Source organism: Schistocerca gregaria, chromosome 2 (genome assembly GCF_023897955.1).
Source record: "Schistocerca gregaria isolate iqSchGreg1 chromosome 2, iqSchGreg1.2, whole genome shotgun sequence".
NCBI lineage: Eukaryota > Metazoa > Arthropoda > Insecta > Orthoptera > Acrididae > Schistocerca > Schistocerca gregaria.
The window spans coordinates 270,149,364-270,168,512 of record NC_064921.1 but is presented as its reverse complement, the minus strand read 5'-3'; the positions used below and the strand labels follow the sequence as shown (position 1 = coordinate 270,168,512).

Below are 19,149 nucleotides of genomic sequence, written 5' to 3'. Positions count from 1 at the left end.
CCTCCCCTCCCCTCCCCTCCCTTCCCCAGCCTCAGCCTCAGCCTCACCTTCACCCTCACCCAGTCACCACTCACATCATGCACTGGTGCTGCTGCTTGCAGTGTGGCTATAGGCTGCAATCGTGTGTGTGTTTGCGTAGAGTGTGTGCGCACGCACGCACGCACGCGCGGGTGTGTGTGTGTGTGTGTGTGTGTGTGTGTGTGTGTGTGTGTGTGTGTGCATGTTTATGTCTGTCGTCTATACTTGACGAAGGTCTTATGGGCTGAAAGCTTTATTCGGACAGTCTATCTGCAACTCAACATCTCTGCTATAAGGTGAGTGGCAACTTTCCTTTTCATAGTATTGTTACATTCCATCCTGGATTTTCCATTGTTTGTTCATGTGTTCTGATTTTTAGAAATTCAGGGAGAGGCAATGGGGTTTTTGGATTTTTGTATGATGATAAAGGCATCTTAAGAGTGCCGGTAGCATTTATGCAAACTGATATTGTTACTCAATCTGCTATTTTTATATCCTGAAGTTGGACTCTTGCTGAAGAGTTAAAGATTTTGATGTTAATGATTTCCAATTTAATCCAGCTTCATCAGCATTGTAAACAAAATCTAAGTCATAGACATGTTCATTCAGTGTGGGGCCAAATTGCTGAGGTCATCAGTCCCTAGGCTTGCACACTACTTAATCTAACCTAAACTAACTTACACCAAGGGAGGACTTGCACCTCTGATAGTGGAAGCCGCGTGAACCATGGCATGGCGCCTCAGATCGTGCGGTGGAGGAGGTTGGAAGAAAGAAACTTCCACATGGGACAAATATATTAAAAACAAAGATTCCAAGACTTACCAAGCGGGAAAGTGCCAGTAGACAGGCACAATAAATAAAACACACACACAAAATTTCTAGCTTTCGCAACTGACGGTTGCTTCTTCAGGAAAGAGGGAAGGAGAGGGAAAGACGAAAGGATGTGAGTTTTAAGGGAGAGGGTAAGGAGTCATTCCAATCCCGGGATGGAAAGACTTACCTTAGAGGGGGAAAAGGACAGATGTACACTCGCGCGCGCGCGCGCGCGCGCGCGCGCGCACACACACACACACACACACACACACACACACACACACACACACACACATACAGACATAAGCAGACATTTGTATAGGCAAAGAGTTCGGGCAGAGATGTCAGCCGAGGCGGAAGTGCAGAGGCAAAGATGATGTTGAATGACAGGTGAGGTATGAGTGGCGGCAACTTGAAATTAGCGGAGATTGAGGCCTGGCGGATATCGAGAAGAGTGGATATACTGAAGGGCAAGTTCCCATCTCCGGAGTTCGGATGGGTTGGTGTTGTTGGGAAGTATACAGATAACCCGGACGGTGTAACACTGTGCCAAGATGTGCTGGCCGTGCACCAAGGCATGTTTAGCCACAGAGTGATCCTCATTACCAACAAACACTGTCTTCCTGTGTCCATTCATGCGAATGGACAGTTTGTTGCTGGTCGTTCCCACATAGAAAGTGTCACAGTGTAGGCAGGACAGTTGGTAAATCATGTGGGTGCTGTCACACGTGGCTTTGCCTTTGATCGTGTACACATTCCGGGTTACAGGACTGGAGTAGGTGGTGGTGGGAGGGTGCACCGCCCCCGGTGTAAAACCTGTCCTATGCACCCTCCCACCACCACCTACTCCAGTTCTGTAACCCGGAAGGTGTACACGATCAAAGGCAAAGCCATGTGTGACAGCACCCACATGATTTACCAACTGTCCTGCCTACACGGTGAAGCTTTCTATGTGGGAATGACCAGCAACAAACTGTCCATTCTTTTAAGTTAATAAAAACTTGTGTTTAATGTAGTCTTTCTGAGAACAGTGGTGAACCCAAGCCAAGAGGTGTAAACATTTTCAAGTGTATTAAAATGGGAATGATGCTAATAACAATCCAGAGTGTTGGTGGAAAAAAGAAACTGAGACAGAGATAGTTTTGGTTTTTTTCTTTTATCAGGGGATTATGACTTCCTTAATTAGGTCTAGAGGAGTGGAAACTCACTCTCACAATCAGTTAACACTGAATTAATGGAAACACACTCCATACGTTTGCTGTTTCCCACATCCTGTACTCAACCTTTTCTTCGACAAAAATATCTAGATATGCTAAGAAAAGCTCATTGAGAGATTTTACTAAAGGCATATGTTCATATTATATGCTCAAAAACTGTACCAAATACTGATGTTGTGATGAATGGAAAATAAGGAATATTTATTATCATTGCATTTCTTTTTAATATGACAAAAAGTAGTTATGATGTGAAAGTTAATGTCCATAGGTCTTTCATCCATTTGTTGTCCTTATTGCAACTGTTCAAAGTTGTATATCGACCAAAGACATTTCGTTCACTATAACAGTTGTTTGTTTTATACATGTCGATTTAACGAGATCATAAACAGTTATCACAGCAGAATGATTTTTTGTACTAGTACTTATTGGCACCTTGGTTATTTCCATGTATTCTTCTATACGCAAATAAGGCATTGTACAGTCGCAAAAGACAGAATAACTCCAATATTAGGTGTAAAATTGTGTTTGCAGAAGAGAGACCTCAAAAACAAAAAGACCATGTGTTAATTTGGAAGCTACACTGTTCCTAAGAGGTAACGAATTTCAGTTCAGTAGCCTCTATTTTTTCTCATCAGATGTTGAATTTTTCATTTTCCTTTTATACATTAATTCTTGGAAACAAAATATTTTTTCATGGATGGTATTAATGATTAACCAACTGCAAAACATATCCAAGTGTCACAACCTTGTGTGTTAGACATACTGACAGGTTTATCCTGTACGTATCTTAACCTTATGAGGAAATATGTTGCCATTGTCACCCCTCCCATTCTTCTCATCTTCATCACCTGCTGTCAACTTGAGCTGTCTGTTAGCTTTCAATAGCTGTGTGTGTGTGTGTGTGTGTGTGTGTGTGTGTGTGTGTGTGTACAAATGGTTTAAATGGCTCTGAGCACTATGGGACTCAACTGCTGTGGTCATCAGTCCCTAGAACTTAAGAACTACTTAAACCTAACTAACCTAAGGACATTACACACATCCATGCTCGAGGCAGGATTCGAACCTGCGACCGTAGCAGTCTCACGGTTCCGGACTGCACGCCTAGAACCGCGAGACCACCGCGGCCAGCTTGTACATACAAGACATCTTGTGTGGACATTGTAGTCATCAACAGTATTTCTTTGGAGACTCTCAAAAATGATATCATATATGGCAACCAGTGGAAAAATGCTCTTGCCAGAGCACAAAAAGGTGCATAAACTCCTGTTTAAAAGAATCTAACTAAAAAGTGGGGTAGCAGCTACCTCATTCTACCTTCCTCAGCACCAAAATTTTCTCAAAAATTTTGGCAAGCAAACACATTCACGATATTTTTAAAATGCAACTCACCTCTCTCTCCCACAAGCTCCCCTAACTGAAACACTCTCGCATCCACTAGTCCATCGCTGTTAGTCGGTCATACCCATCCACACCCATTTGCCTTTTTCACTCACTCATTCTGCCAAACTCATTGTCAGTTGCTACTAGCTTATTCATCCCTTCCCACTGCTATTCTCTCCTCTCATTGTCATTATCTCCATCTTTCTTGTTGTTATTGTCATAGACTATTGTCTCTCATTATCACAGGCTCTCACCCACTTCCACATTCTCCTTCTCTCTATTCATCTCCCAGTGGCATTGTGTCCTTCTCTTTTCCTAGCACTATTTTGTTACTATCACTATGTTCCGCAGCCACTGTGGCACTCACCGCAATTGTCTTTTTTGCCTTTTCTATACCACAACCACTGTCTGCTGTCTTCCAATATTTAGTATTTCGTCTCTCTCCCTCTGCCACTATCTCCTTCTCCCTCAGTGTAAAAAGTGTGAATATGTTTGCATACCAAAATGTTTGGGAAAATTTTTAAAGGTGCTGAGGGAGGTAGAATGAGGCACCTGGTAGCCACTTTTCAGTCATAGTCTTTTAAACAGGAGCATGCTCGCTTTTTTATTCTCCGATTGGTGTTTTTTCTGCTGGTTTCTTTCTTTTCTCTGCTGCACCTGGGCATTCACCCATATGAAAAGAACTTCAAGGGTCAGTAAAATTTTGATAGTTTATGTGAAATTGGAATAACGCAAAACTAATTTTACAATGTGGACCGGATTTTATGTGCACAAAAATTTTGCATGTGCCTTAGTACAACATGGGGTTCCCAGAACCGTTCTTATGTTAACAGAAATGCTTCTCAACATACTTCTCCATGCTATGTCACTTTATGAACTATGTTTTCACCTCACAGCAGATTTTACATGTACAGATAGTGCAACTTTGAATCTCCATATCTCTGAAACAGAAGAAAATTTCAAGAAAATTTTAGAGGTTGTTTGAGATAGGTATCTTTGTAACATATTGTAAAAATTACAGCCATTTGCTGTGTATAACCGTCTTGGAATGTGCAGCCCAGTTTTGATACCTAGTGAAATTTGCAGCCCAGTAAGAAACCATGCTTTGGGGTGTTACTCAATAACAGATAGAGATTTTGAAAACTGGTAGATGACACTTCTGGATAAGTGCCTAGAGAATATACCATTAAAAGTTGAGCAGTTTGCTGCAGTTAGTTTTTCAGATATCCACTACTGATGGTTAAAGGATGGTGAAAAATTCTTTCTTCAGTTTTTCTCAGGAACCAACCATGAACTAAATGGTTTCTCCATAAGCTGCTTAAGGTGCACCATAGACCACCTCTACCACGAAAAGAACCAACTAATTTTCTTCACTTGCCTAAGCTGGAGAAAATGTGTAATATTCAAATTTTAACCCGGTAGGGTAGGGTAGGGTAGGGTAGTTACAGTAATGTGTTCCTTCTATTGGGTATACAAATGGACCCTCCTCCAAGGGCTACCCAAAACACTTGATCCTCCCTTCCTATCACCAATAGAACCTGAGCTATGAGCTCCGGAAATACGCCATGTTTATTCACAGCGTTTTGGTTCATATTGGTAGTGCATGGGTTTGCATGTGTCTGCAATTGGTATATTTCTTTCTTTCACTTTTTGTAATGAGATGATGATGAGTTGCTTCCAGTTGCTGAGTATTGTATTGAGTATTCTTTACCTTCATTGTTGATTAAAGTCTCAGATTATGTTGAACATGTCTACATTGAATTTATCTGATAGTGATATCATTTTATCGGTTTTCAAGATACTATATTTTATTTTATCCAGGTCAAAGAATGTTCATTTACATTACCAGAAACATGTAGTTCCTAAACCAAAGAGGTGTCTTTTCATTTATAAGCTGTTTGACATTCTCCCATTCAGGTTTGATTGTAAGTAATAACCAGATTAGAAGTGGACATAGAGTCCGAATTCATATCAACCCTTCATCCTTGTAAGGCACTTGAAGACAGAGCTCTAAAAACAATAGCATGTAATTTTGCCATTAATAAATACAACTGAATGGCAAAAGAAAATGAGGATGAGGAATAAAAAATATTTGTGATGAAATGTTTTTAAATGTTTATTTTAACAGTCTTAAATGTCACAAATTATTACTGGTTTGTGTCAGTTAATTATTGTCTTCAGTTCTATAAATGAAAATAAAATAGTAGATATCATATACTGAAAACATATTTTTTTAAAATTAAATTATACGAGATTAATCACAAGTCACGAAAAATCAAAAAGTTTTGTAAATGAGCTCAGTCATAAGCTGTAAAATAAGAAGAATAGCCATATACCAGACTTGTTAAAAAACATTCACTGGTATCCAACATATTACAAATCTCATGCTACATTGTATGTATCCACATCAGGAATGATCAGTGACACATGGACCTCTATGATGCAGAGTGCAATTAGTGACACAGTAGCCAAATATTACTTACCCCATTCTGTGTTATACAGATCCATGTGTCATAGATGATCAGTGGCACACTGTAGAGTGGGATACGTAATAGGTGGGGTAGCACAGAATTTTGCTAAGTCTGATGTATTCCTCTTATTTGTACAGCTTAATGACTTTTCACAACTTATGATTGATAAACTATAAATTAAACTTTTTCAATTTTAATTATTTTCAGTGTGTTTTATCTATTTCTGTAGATCCTTTTATACTATTGACTTTTATTTGTATTTCTAGATCTGTAAATGATTAAGTGAGTGAAATTTATGAAAATTTGCAAATGAAACTGTGTTAATCAGCCAGTGCCTCAACTGTCTTCCATCCCCATGGAAGTTACATGTTAATAGAAACAGTCTAAGATACACTTGCTACACTTCCTTTCAAGAAGGTGCTTCTGCCCCCTCCCATCGACACCAAATTGGTTAAGGCATAAACTCAGATGGTTCCTTTAAAAATGTCAGGTAAATTTCCTTCGCAGTCTTCCTCTGACCTGACCTTTTGCTGTAGCTCTAAAGTCTCATCATTAATGAGATGTTAAACTTCTATTTTCCTTCCTTCTTATGAGCAACAGATACCTAGTGAGAGACACCACCCCTCATCCATAACTCAACTCTGAGGAACAACACGTACACTGACCATATGGTTTTATCGCATAAAACTACATAGGTATGTTTTCATTTGGAACAAAATACGTATGTGAGTGGTAATATATGTAACATAAACATCATGAATCTGAAAAGTGTTTTTTTGTCAATTGTTGTTCAACCACACAAGGTACAAACCATATAGCTCATTAAAGGACTCCGGAAAGCCCTATCTCCCAAATGTGAAAACAGCACTTACAAGTTAAATGTTTTCTAAGAAAGTATTTGAGCTAGGAAGTTATTGGAGTATTGGCTACAACTTAACACATTGATTTTTAAAAATTTGAATTCAGTTGTTAGAAATTAATTTTTTTCTATTGGAATGAAAATTCACTATTTTTGTGCCACTTTTTATTTATAAATTCAAAAATATACAAGTTTTTGGAAAAAGGCTGTGTAAAGTTATGCAGAAGTGACTGTGCACCATTTTCTGAAAATTTGAAGCAATTTGTTTTGGTAGATCCTGAGAAAACATGTAATTTATATGAAAAAATAAAACTTTTGGAAATCGAGCAACAACGTTTGAATTGTCTTTGTAGTACATTCCTGGTCCATAGGATGGATGATCTCCATCTTTTGCAAACTCTTCCTCCAACTTCCTCCTTGTTCTCCTCCTGTATACTGTGGCTTGTATTTCTAGGTTATTTACAGTTCTGTCAACAGCCCGTAAATGTTCCTTGTCTAAAGCAAGCATCATTCATATCGTGTTGAAACCTATCTTCATTCCCATGTTTCAAAACACTTTGCATCTTACAACATTGGCATCATAGAAAGTAGCAACAGCATCATGCGCACCAAGTGAAATATTTCTGTTCCAACAGACACAGTCTTGGGGATTCTTGACCATACTTTCATTGGGGTTTTGAGTTTTTCCATGAACACATTTTTTCAACAGTTCAGTTGCCGCTAAGTGTCTGAAAATAGGTTTTATCACCTCCATTACTGCATCAGGTAGGCTGTGTTTATGATTCTTAGACTTCACCAGTTAGCAATCCCTTGTTGTACTTGCACCAACTGTTTGCTCCTTTGGGACACAAGTAATGATTGGGACATTCATCAGTTGAAAAAGTATGAAAAAAAAAAAAAAAAGTCCAAAGAGCCTTCTTCATTTCATCGGCATTGTGTGTTTTGCCTAATAGCCATCCCATAATAGTTTTGTATTTTGTCAATTGCACTTTGAGTTAACCTTCTCTTCCCAACCAACCCTTTACCATCAATGAGCTTTTGTATTTTGCACGAAGCTTTCAGTTGCTGAAGTCTTGATCACATTCATTTCTGTTCGTGTCCAGTACACTCGGATTTCAGCACTACATTATTATTACCATAGGGCTTCAGTTCTTGAATATGTTTGAAACTGTTAGAAACACGATCACCAAGGTAATTCACATATCACACTTTGTCACACGCAAAAGAAAGTTGAAATATACCAGCAACTCCAGCCGCTTCCATGCCTTCACTACTGCGACTATAGTTAGCTGTGCAGTTATTTTCATGTGTACCTTTATTTTTTTGACATATATAATGTTTAGATATTACTACTACTACATCTAAATCTTTTCCTGTATACATACTGGCGACAGACACTTTAGCAGGAAGAGATGTGTGTGTCTCTGTTTATGCCAGGTATATCGAATGCTGGAGTCAAGTCTCTATTACCACTATTTTCTATTACTGACTCTTCCACACCTTTCTTCATAGATTCTATGCAGACATCTTCTACTTTAGACCCTGTAAATCTATTATAGTTTGTGGGCTTGGTTGGGGGATTTAGAAGTTTCATCATGCCACAAAAAACTGCACCTGCAGTACCATCTTTACCAATTGTGCACAAGGCATAAACAAATTTAGTGTTGTGTTCACAGATTTTGCTACCATTTTCTTAATTTGGAGTTACTGTAACATTGTTCCAAAAGGTGGTCATGTACAAACGCCACATGTCAGTTCCATTTCACTGGCAAGTCGTGTGATTTTTCATAGATAGTTCCAGACTGACTTCACTACTCTGAATACATCTTTCACAGTTTGCAAAAATTCTGGTTAGAACTGACATATCAAATAATAATTCACATCTGATTCGCCCACAAAACATTCTTGCTTTCCACTAACTTTCATTGCAATAGCCAGTTGTACTAGCAAGGTTAGGTTCGCACACTTGGTTTCGTCTTCCTAGTTTACAATAATACTTTGGCTTTCCAACGTGTCTCCTTTTCTTACAAGCCGTAGATTTCTAGTCACTTTACATTTACCCATGATTATCCTTCAATAAAACAGTCATCAATGAACAGGATTCACTACAAAAATTTTCAGGACTACAGAAGTGTAAGTAAACAGAAACACATGACAATTGAGTGAGTAATATGTGTCGCACTATCGCAGGTTAACCACAACACTTACCCTGTAACACTTGTATTCTCTCACTTACATCACTGAAATGTACATAATGAGCATGTAGATACAACGTTTTACACCTGTTTAAAAGCAGGACAGTGGGTCACACCCATGCAGAACATACACTCCTGGAAATTGAAATAAGAACACCGTGAATTCATTGTCCCAGGAAGGGGAAATTTTATCGACACATTCCTGGGGTCAGATGCATCACATGATCACACTGACAAAACCACAGGCACATAGACACAGGCAACAGAGCATGCACAATGTCGGCACTAGTACAGTGTATATCCACCTTTCGCAGCAATGCAGGCTGCTATTCTCCCATGGAGACGATCGTAGAGATGCTGGATGTAGTCCTGTGGAACGGCTTGCCATGCCATTTCCACCTGGCGCCTCAGTTAGACCAGCCTTCGTGCTGGACGTGCAGACCACGTGAGATGATGCTTCATCCAGTCCCAAACATGCTCAATGGTGGACAGATCCGGAGATCTTGCTGGCCAGGGTAGTTGACTTACACCTTCTAGAGCACATTGGGTGGCACGGGATACATGCGGACGTGCATTGTCCTGTTGGAACAGCAAGTTCCCTTGCCGGTCTAGGAATGGTAGAACGATGGGTTCGATGACGGTTTGGATGTACCGTGCACTATTCAGTGTCCCCTCTCGATGATCACCAGAGGTGTACGGCCAGTGTAGGAGATCGCTCCCCACACCATGATGCCGGGTGTTGGCCCTGTGTGCCTCGGTCGTATGCAGTCCTGATTCTGGCGCTCACCTGCACGGCGCCAAACACGCATACGACCATCATTGGCACCAAGGCAGAAGCGACTCTCATCGCTGAAGACGACACGGCCTAACGGTGTGCGGGACAGTAGCCCAGCTTCATGGAGATGGTTGCGAATGGTCCTCGCCGTTACCCCAGGAGCAAAAGTGTCCCTAATTTGCTGGGAAGTGGCGGTGCGGTCCCCTACGGCACTGCGTAGGATCCTACGGTCTTGGCGTGCATCCGTGCGTCGCTGCGGTCCGGTCCCAGGTCAACGGGCACGTGCACCTTCCGCCGACCACTGGCGACAACATCGATGTACTGTGGAGACCTCACGCCCCATGTGTTGAGCAATTTGGCGGTACGTCCACCCGGCCTCCCGCATGCCCACTATACGCCCTCGCTCAAAGTCCGTCAACTGCACATACGGTTCACGTCCACGCTGTCGCGGCATGCTACCAGTGTTAAAGACTGCAATGGAGCTCCGTATGCCACGGCAAACTGGCTGACACTGACGGCGGCAGTGCACAAATGCTGCGCAGCTAGCGCCATTCGACGACCAACACCGCGGTTCCTGGTGTGTCTGCTGTGCCGTGCGTGTGATCATTGCTTGTACAGCCCTCTCGCAGTGTCCGGAGCAAGTATGGTGGGTCTGACACACCGGTGTCAATGTGTTCTTTTTTCCATTTCCAGGAGTGTATTTCAAAAATATTTTAAAAATAGTTGTAGTCTTTTGGACTGAATAAATTGTATATTGATTGAAAGGGGAAAGTCTGTAGATTTTTAAAATGCTAAAAAATAGAAATTAAACATTTTATGGTTTTGAACCATTCCAGATTCCCTTAACTCCTTTGTGCTTTCAATCTTGCTCACTGAAATAGGCGTTATATATAGTGTCTAACTTTTCTTTCAATATTAAAGTTGTAATGTGCTAATTACATATTCTTACTAACGCTAAATCCTTCTCCTATTCTGACACACTACTGAGTGCCTGGTCAGTTAATCAGTATCTGCGACACACTGTATTTCACAGTTCATCTAATCAAACAAATTTTTAATTTTGTGTGTACGTGTTTTCCAGTTGTTTGTCTTGTCATTTCTGACACTTGTCACATTATACAGTTTTTAGCATTCTGAGTATGTGGAACAACTGAATGTGTGATGGAAATTTCTGGTGTGTTCAAAAGTGGCTGAACAATCCTGTTTTGTAAGCAGTATGGTAAATGAACCCAAGTCTGCGAACATCTGGAAGAGCAGATGCGTACTCCAATTAAAAGTACTTTGTGATTAACAGATAGCATTGGCGATGGACAGTGTTGTCTTTGGCATACTGTGCGCTACACTTCACAAGATGCTGCAGAGTCCTACAAAACAGGCAACACAGTGAGCACCTGGCACTCGAGAAGGAACTGTGGTTGGATGGTGACTGGCCTCTGCCACTAAACTCGCTAAAATGTCAGTTGCAAAGTAATTTTAATCAGTGTGTACCAGGCAGTGAGAGTTTATCAAATCAGTGAGAGCAAAAGCATTCACTAGCACATCAGGTCATAATTTATGGATCAGTGCGAAACTTTAGTAGCAATCTGTATGTCTTTCACTAAGTTAAAAAAAAAACCCAGCTAAAAGCATTTATGTCCAAATCACAAACCTGCACATGGTTAATGGATCAACACTATGGATACTCTGTCTACCACAGTGTGTCAATGAAACAATTAACAAAATTTGCAAAATATGTAATGAAGCCAATATTCAGGTGGGAATTGATTAGATATATGATTGACTTCGAAAATTGGAAATGTCATTACTGATACATTGACAGAATCCAAGGAGAGTTCTCTGGCAATCATGCTAAATTTTCCAAAAGTTGAAAAGTGTTAGCTATTCCTCTGTTGCTTGACTTTGGAGCGAGTCAGTTGAATTACCATGGCTTAAAGTTTCCACTGTGGTCACTCTCCTGGCCTCAAACTTCATTAGTCATCATCCTTACCCATTAGCCTCTTCCGTCCCATTCCATCACGACATAGCCTTCTGTTCCACCAATGCCCCACAGTCAGAGCGAAAAACACATAGTCATATTACAATAAGTAAAGGAATTTTAAAAAATGCAGAGGAACTGGGAAGGCTTGCATCAAAATAAGCGTAATACTTTGGAAAGTAAAAGAAATAAATGCAAAATTTTATTGAAATCGCAATAACTTCTAAAGTAATTAGCATTTTGGTGCAGAGGAGCGAATGGTTAATTTTCTAACTGTTTGGTAAGAGGTTTAAAGGTAAAAATATACAGGGATTGCACATTTTATATTGCACACCAACTACGCCGTTTAATTATAATTATAGCATGGATTTCTGTGCATTGGAAATTAATAAGAGATTCATGTATTTATGCAACAAAAAATTGAAAATATTCACTTGTAACACAAATATTAAATAAATATTTAAATAAAATTTCTACTCACCATGTAGTGGAGATGCAGGTAGGCACAGCACAAAGACTGTCAGAAAGTGAACTTTTGGCCAACAAGGCCTTAGTCATTGCAGCTTACCTTGTAGCTCACATGACTGGTTTCACATGTAGCCCTGCGTTTGATGGGATAGGTGATGTTTGTGACCGGACTGGAGAGCGACAGTGGGAGGATGTATAGGACAGGTCTTGCATCCAGGTCTATTACGAGGATATGAGGCAAAGGGGTTGGGAGCAGGAGTTATGTAGGGATGGACGAGGATATTGTGTGGGTTTGGTGGGCAGCAGACTAGCACTGGGTGGGAAGGATAGTGGGTAGGACTTCCATCATTTCAGGGCACGATGAGAGTTAGTCAAAACCCTGGTGGAGAATGTGACCCAGTTGCTCCAGTCCTGGATGGTACTGAGTCATGAGGGGAATGTTCCTTTATGGTCGGCCGGTCGGACTTTGGTAGGTGATGGGTGACTGGGAAGGTACAGCACGGGAGATCTGTTTTCGTACAGGGTTGGGAGGGTAATTGCTGTCTGTGAAAAATGTGTTAAAACTTCGTACATGATTCGGCAATTTTTTAAATCATTTAATTATTTATGACATCATATCGCTTGAGCTGTATGTCATACCATGACCTATTTGTGTAGGCACATAGAGTTGGTTATGTGGGTACTGTTTGAAAAATGTGTTGGGAATAGAGTTAGTAGCAAAGTAGTAATAAATTTAAACATCATGCATGACACAGCTTGTTTTTCATGCATCTCCTTATTTTGATGTCATATCTGCTGAACTATGGTAGGCAAGTGGTTTTTACCTCCACAACGATTGTTGCCTGACAGTAAGGAATATGTGTACCATGTTTGGTAGAAATCTCCAGTGCTTTATGAGGAGATACGGGGGAAAAAACCATGCACACGCTTGTGCGCGCGCCCATCCACACACACACACACACACACACACACACACACACACACACACTTTTACAATGTATATGAATGTAGTGTACATGTACATACGTCTCAATCTCCCAAGTAGAACGCATTTCACTATAATTTACAGATACACAACTGGAACGTGGAGGATTCTAGCCAAAAAACATTTCAGGGTTAATCAGCTTGACGGATGAAGCAGCATTTTGTGCCACTGTGGGCAAAAAAGGGGGGGGGGGGGGGATTGGAGTGTGTCTACCTGCAATTTCTGGTTACCGTATTTACTTGAATCTAAGCTGCACTTTTTTTCCGGTTTTTTGTAATCCATAAAAGTGCCTGCAGTTTAGAATCGAGTGCAAAGTAAGCGGAAGTTCTGAAAAATGCTGGTAGGTGCAGCCACAAATAACATTGAATATATGTAGTGTTACACAGGCATGCTTTACAGGCACAAAGATAAATACTGCCCCCCCCCCCCCCCCCCCCCCCCCCCGAGTTTCAACCATTGCATTGTCATACATGAGCCAACGAAGTAAATACAAATTCTGTATTGTTCATCTTCGACTGTAGCAGCATTTCAATGTACTACGAAAATCATACTGGCAAGACTGTTTGGGATATTTATCACTATGTTCTGAATTTTTTCCTATCTGTGAGAAGAGATGGTCGCTAACAGGAACTTTTATGAAATGTGAATCACATGCAGTATTCTCTTCACCATAAGCATAATACAAATATAAACATTTTGCCATGTATTCTTTCGTGTATGCTGCTATCTCATTTAAATCCTGTCTGCCTAATAAACTACGAAACTAGAGTGAGACTACAGCAAACGCGGAAGAATATACATATCATGTCATGTTCATATTCTTATTATTCTTATGCTTAATGGTGATACACTCAGAAATGAAGCACGGCAATTTACTAGATTTTTAAATCTAAGATGACTCTGATTTCTGTGCAGAATGTAATGTATTAAAGAGGCATCTGCAAAGATTTTCAAACGGAGAAAATTTTTTGCTAAACTCTCATTCAGAACATCTTCTATCATGCGCAGTCTATTATTTGATTCTTGTTGATCACTATCAAAGAAAGCTGCAGTGTAAGTAACAACAAATAGCAGTCTCTTGCCATTGTTTCACTTATGAGACAATTCCACTCTTTTTTTTACTGTAAGCCGCGGTAGCATGCACAAAAGCAAGCCATGCCGCAAGCGGCGACAGGCTGTAAACACTCATTATCAGAATGCGACAAACAATACATGGCACAGTACAGTAGTGCATTTTCGGCTTACAGTGACGTGAACACCTATAACAAAGAGAACGGCACTTATCAGATAAAAGAAAAATAAGCAGTCAATTCAAACCAGATGAAGCATGTGAAAGAGGAATCATACCCATATAAATACGGACGGAGCACCTGACGCATAGCAATGGGTACCTGGTAAAGCTTAACTGCTAAGCTTACGACTCGAACCAAACTACTGTAGCTGTATCGTCATTCATTCAACCTAAATTGTGTCTCATCTTACAATGGACCAACTTTGTTTCAATTTGGAGGTGCGGCCTAAAACTTTTCTCTCCCCTTGAATTTCGAGTCTCAAATTCCAGGTGCGGCTTAGATTCGGGAAAATTTTTTTCCCTTGTTTTTGAGTCTCATTTTTCAGGTGCAGCTTAGATTCGAGTATGGCTTAGATTCGAGTAAATACGGTAGCTCTCAGTATCTGATTGACAGGAGATAAACTGATTACTGAAAATAGTTTTATTACAAATTGTCCAGCAACAGTGCAACACAACTTTAAATAGATTTGACTGCTTTACATAGCTTTCGTCAGTATGTGCAGTACAGTGACGAGCCAGTCACAGACCTCATATAAAAGCTTATCACAGATACACACTGCCACAACAATACAATAGAGTGACAGTATTATGGCAGTCACAGAGCACTTTTACATACAAGTCTGGCAGATAAACATTCCAAAGTTGGTATTAAATTAAACACTCAGTGGACACAGAAGGTTCATGAAGGCCGATAATAAACTACAGAAATGTACTGTATATAGTTGGCACACAACAATTAACACCACAATACAGACAGACAGTAGTGTTTCAGTATTACGCAGTTGATAGACAGGTATGAACTGTACTTTGATCGAAGAGATTCACAGAAATAGGGCAAATTTGTTCTTCAATATACAGATTGTTACATAGTTCTTGCTTATGTGCTAGCTCGTGGGGGCCTGTAGGATAGATTTTGCTTGTGTGCTTTCAGTCTGCAGATCTTTTATTTGTGTGTGTGTGTGTGTGTGTGTGTGTGTGTGTGTGTGTGTGTGTGAGAGAGAGAGAGAGAGAGAGAGAGAATTAACATCAAGAATGGTACACAGATTGCAGATTTTGGGATGGTGTTGGCTGTATAAAGACTAGTGTTTGAATGTTATAGCATTTTGGAAACTAAATAAGGGTTTGAAAAACTGCTATGTTAGATTTTACTGATTTGGAAGCGCTGTATTGGGGCAGTAATTTGGTTTACAAAATATGTCATGGATTAATAAAATAAAGAAGCCTATAGAAATATTCAGCGAGTCAAAGCTGTGAATTCCCTAATTACAAGTATGGCAGCCTTGTTTACACTTACAATTTTTTATGATCATTAATGCAAATTCTTAATTAGTTGCTTAATTGGTTAAGAAAAGGTTCATTCAATCCAGAAAAATTAATCCAACGAAAGTGTATTATCAAACTTGGGAATCTTAACAGGCATTGTAGTACAAAAGGGAACAGTAGTTTCGGCTGTTTTCGGACTTTGTAATAATCTCTTACATTAATTACTTTTAGAAAAACTGTAATAGTTCACTGTAAGGAGTGGCTTCAAGGTTTTGCTAATGAGTGGTGGAATTCCTCCTAGAATTAATGATAAACTCTTCAAGAGGTACTGTGGTAATAATTTCAGTCATCATTTGTTCTTTATTAGAGTGGTTTCCAACAAAATATATCATTGCAATCAGTGGATGGAAAATTACCTTACGAATATTGAATGTTCATGAATTATTGTGTGGATAGCATTTTTGCACATTTAGGTGGATACTACTGTGTGTATAACTGTCTTCAAATGAAACTTAAGGAAAAGATTTAGTATTTTTAAGAGATGTAGAATAATAGCAAATGGAGTGGATTCAACTTGGTACGTTTCAGGATGTTTCTCTGTCAGTTCTGATTTTTATGGCTGAAAGCAAGACTTTCTATCACTTCTTGGCCACAAATATCCAGTCCTAGTATTCACATTCACTTCTAGTCTTCATGGGCACCTCGGACGAGCAGCCACTTCCAGGAGTCAGTATCTTAAACAACTGTTGCTTACTGCACATCTGCACCTGCTGATCTTAATAGAACTGCAGGTATTGAAATTTGTACATATAAGTTGAAACTTTTCCCACGTACCAGAAATGCCATGACCGATCAACTGGGGTTGTATTTAAAGTCTTTGAAATTGCAGTATCATGTTATTCTTATTTATTGCCAACAATATCTGTTCCTATCTGTAGCACCTGGTGGTTGTATGCGGTAACACTTACAAATAATGTGTGTCCTCTTTATCATAGCTGATTTTAGGCTTACATATACTGTGTGTCCTCTTTATCATAGCTGATTTTAGAGGATGACATTACATGGAGTACACAAGCCCCTTGCTGCACTAGGGTTGTTACAGGGCAGTAGGGTGGTGCAAACCTTGCTTCTCCAATGCAATGCAGTTGATATACCTACATTCTTTGCTGTGTACTGATCCAGTCTCATTGTAGTTTTACGATCTTTCGTTTGCAAATAGTAGTCTTGTGTAGCAACAATGCTGGACTAAAAACTATTTATTAATAATTTTAGCAGAAACATCTTGATCACAGTGACCAAATTCTCTGATTTTCACAGTTTCAGAAGTGACAGTTACGTTATGAATGTATATTTTAGTGTCTGTGAGCACTAGCTGGAACATTTCAATGGTTTATCTACCTTATTTCTGTAATCTATCATTTATTTATAAATTTGTAGTACATGTGAAAACTTTTTATTCTAGATAAATTATATTGACTATGGAACTGTGGGCTATGTGAGATCTGAAGAGCTAAGATTTATGCACAGAGATTTTGCACAATTGCCAATGCAAGGAATACCTTCACGTTTAGCAAATGTGGAACCTGCTGCCGGTGAGTGGAAAAAGGAAGTAAGCAATTACTTCTTGGATCTGGTTCGTGACAAAATCTTAATGGCAGTTATTGACAGGACAAATCAGGCAAGTAATAAATTACTTATCTTTTTTTGAAGTGTGTATATTACATTTTTTTAACAAGTTGTATGATCTTCAGTGTTTCACTTTCACTTATATTGTAATTTCTAATTTTAAATTAAATTCGTTTCTCAAATTTATTTAGGCATTGTTTATTTTTGTGCAGTTTCATTTGAAAATAGGATGAAAATAAAATCACATTAGAAAGAGAGGTGCATGCATGGTTTGGCTTGTGAGATGCTGTGCTTAGCATTTGGCAGCAAATACTCATATGAGGTTAATGACACACTCAACAGAATACATCAACTTGGATTCATAATTTTCAACAGCTCGAAAAATATTTTACACTCATTTGATTAGTTTGTCGAAGTCCTTAAATTTTCAGTACAAGATTAAAAATATTCAGAATGTAAAAGTTTTTCTCACACTCTACTTTACGTTCTGGATTCCTTAATCTTATATTTGTAATTTAAGGGCTACCATCTTTATACTGTTACATGGTGAACTGTAGCCTTCAGTTCCAACAATCAGAACACAGATACGTGTACATTATATGCACCTCTCCAGTCCTTTTCAGTTGACAATTTTCAGATCATCTGATGTTGTTGCTGTTGTTGTAATCTTCAGTCCTGAGACTGGTTTTATGCAGCTCTCCATGCTACTTTATCCTGTGCAACCTTCATCATCTCCCAGTACCTATTGCAGCCTACATCCTTCTGAATCTCTCTCTACGATTTTTACCCTCCAAGCTGCCCTCCAATACTAAATTCATGATACCTCGATGTCTCAGAACATGTCCTACCAACCGATCCCTTCTTCTAGTCAAGTTGTGCCACAAGCTCCCCAATTCTGTTCAATACCTCCTCATTAGTTATGTGATATACCCGTCTAATCTTCAGCATTCTTCTGTAGCACCACATTTCGAAAGCTTCTATTCTCTTCTTGTCTAACCTATTTACCGTCCACGTTTCACTTCCATACGTGGCTACACTCCATACAAATACTTTCCGGATCGACTCCCTGACACTTAAATCTATACTCGATGTTAACAAATTTCTCTTCTTCAGAAATGCTTTCTTTGCCATTGCCAGTCTACATTTTATATCCTCTCTACCTTGACCATCATCAATTATTTTGCTCCCCAAATAGCAAAACTCCTTTACTATTTAAGTGTCTCATTTCCTAATCTAATTCCCTCAGCATCACCTAACTTAATTCGACTACATTCCATTTTCCTTGTTTTGCTTTTGTTGATGTTCATCTTATATCCTCCTTTCAAGACACTGTCCATTCCGTTCAACTGCTCTTCCAAGTCCTTTGCTGTCTCTGACAGAATTACAATGTCATCGGCAAACCTCAAAGGTATTTTTTCTTCTACATGGATTTTAATATCTACTATGAATTTTTCTTTTGTTTCCTTTACTGCTTGCTCAATATACAGATTGAATAACATCGGGGAGACACTACAACCCTGTCTCACTCTCTTCCCAACCACTGCTTCCCTTTCATACCTCTCGACTCTTATAACAGCCATCTGGTTTCTGTACAAATTGTAAATAGCCTTTTGCTCTCTGTATTTTACCCCTGCCACTTTCAGAATTTGAAAGAGAGTATTCCAGTCAACATTCTCAAAAGCTCTCTCTAAGTCTACAAATGCTAGAAATGTAGGTTTGCCTTTCCTTAATCTTTCTTCTAATATAAGTCGTAGGGTCAGTATTGCCTCGCATGTTCCAACATTTCTACGGAATCCAAACTGATCTTCCCCGA

At 39.5% G+C, this 19,149-nt stretch overlaps 1 protein-coding gene across 2 annotated transcripts in view; it reads left to right on the top strand.

The window, feature by feature from the left end:
• LOC126336862 (uncharacterized) overlaps positions 1-19,149 on the top strand; it is a 313,200-nt gene that overhangs the window by 163,846 nt on the left and 130,205 nt on the right. For both annotated transcript variants that reach the window (XM_050000960.1, XM_050000958.1), the window contains exon 13: positions 17,173-17,388. In XM_050000960.1, coding sequence (XP_049856917.1) covers positions 17,173-17,388 — 216 coding nt within the window. The remainder of the gene's footprint in view (positions 1-17,172; positions 17,389-19,149) is intronic.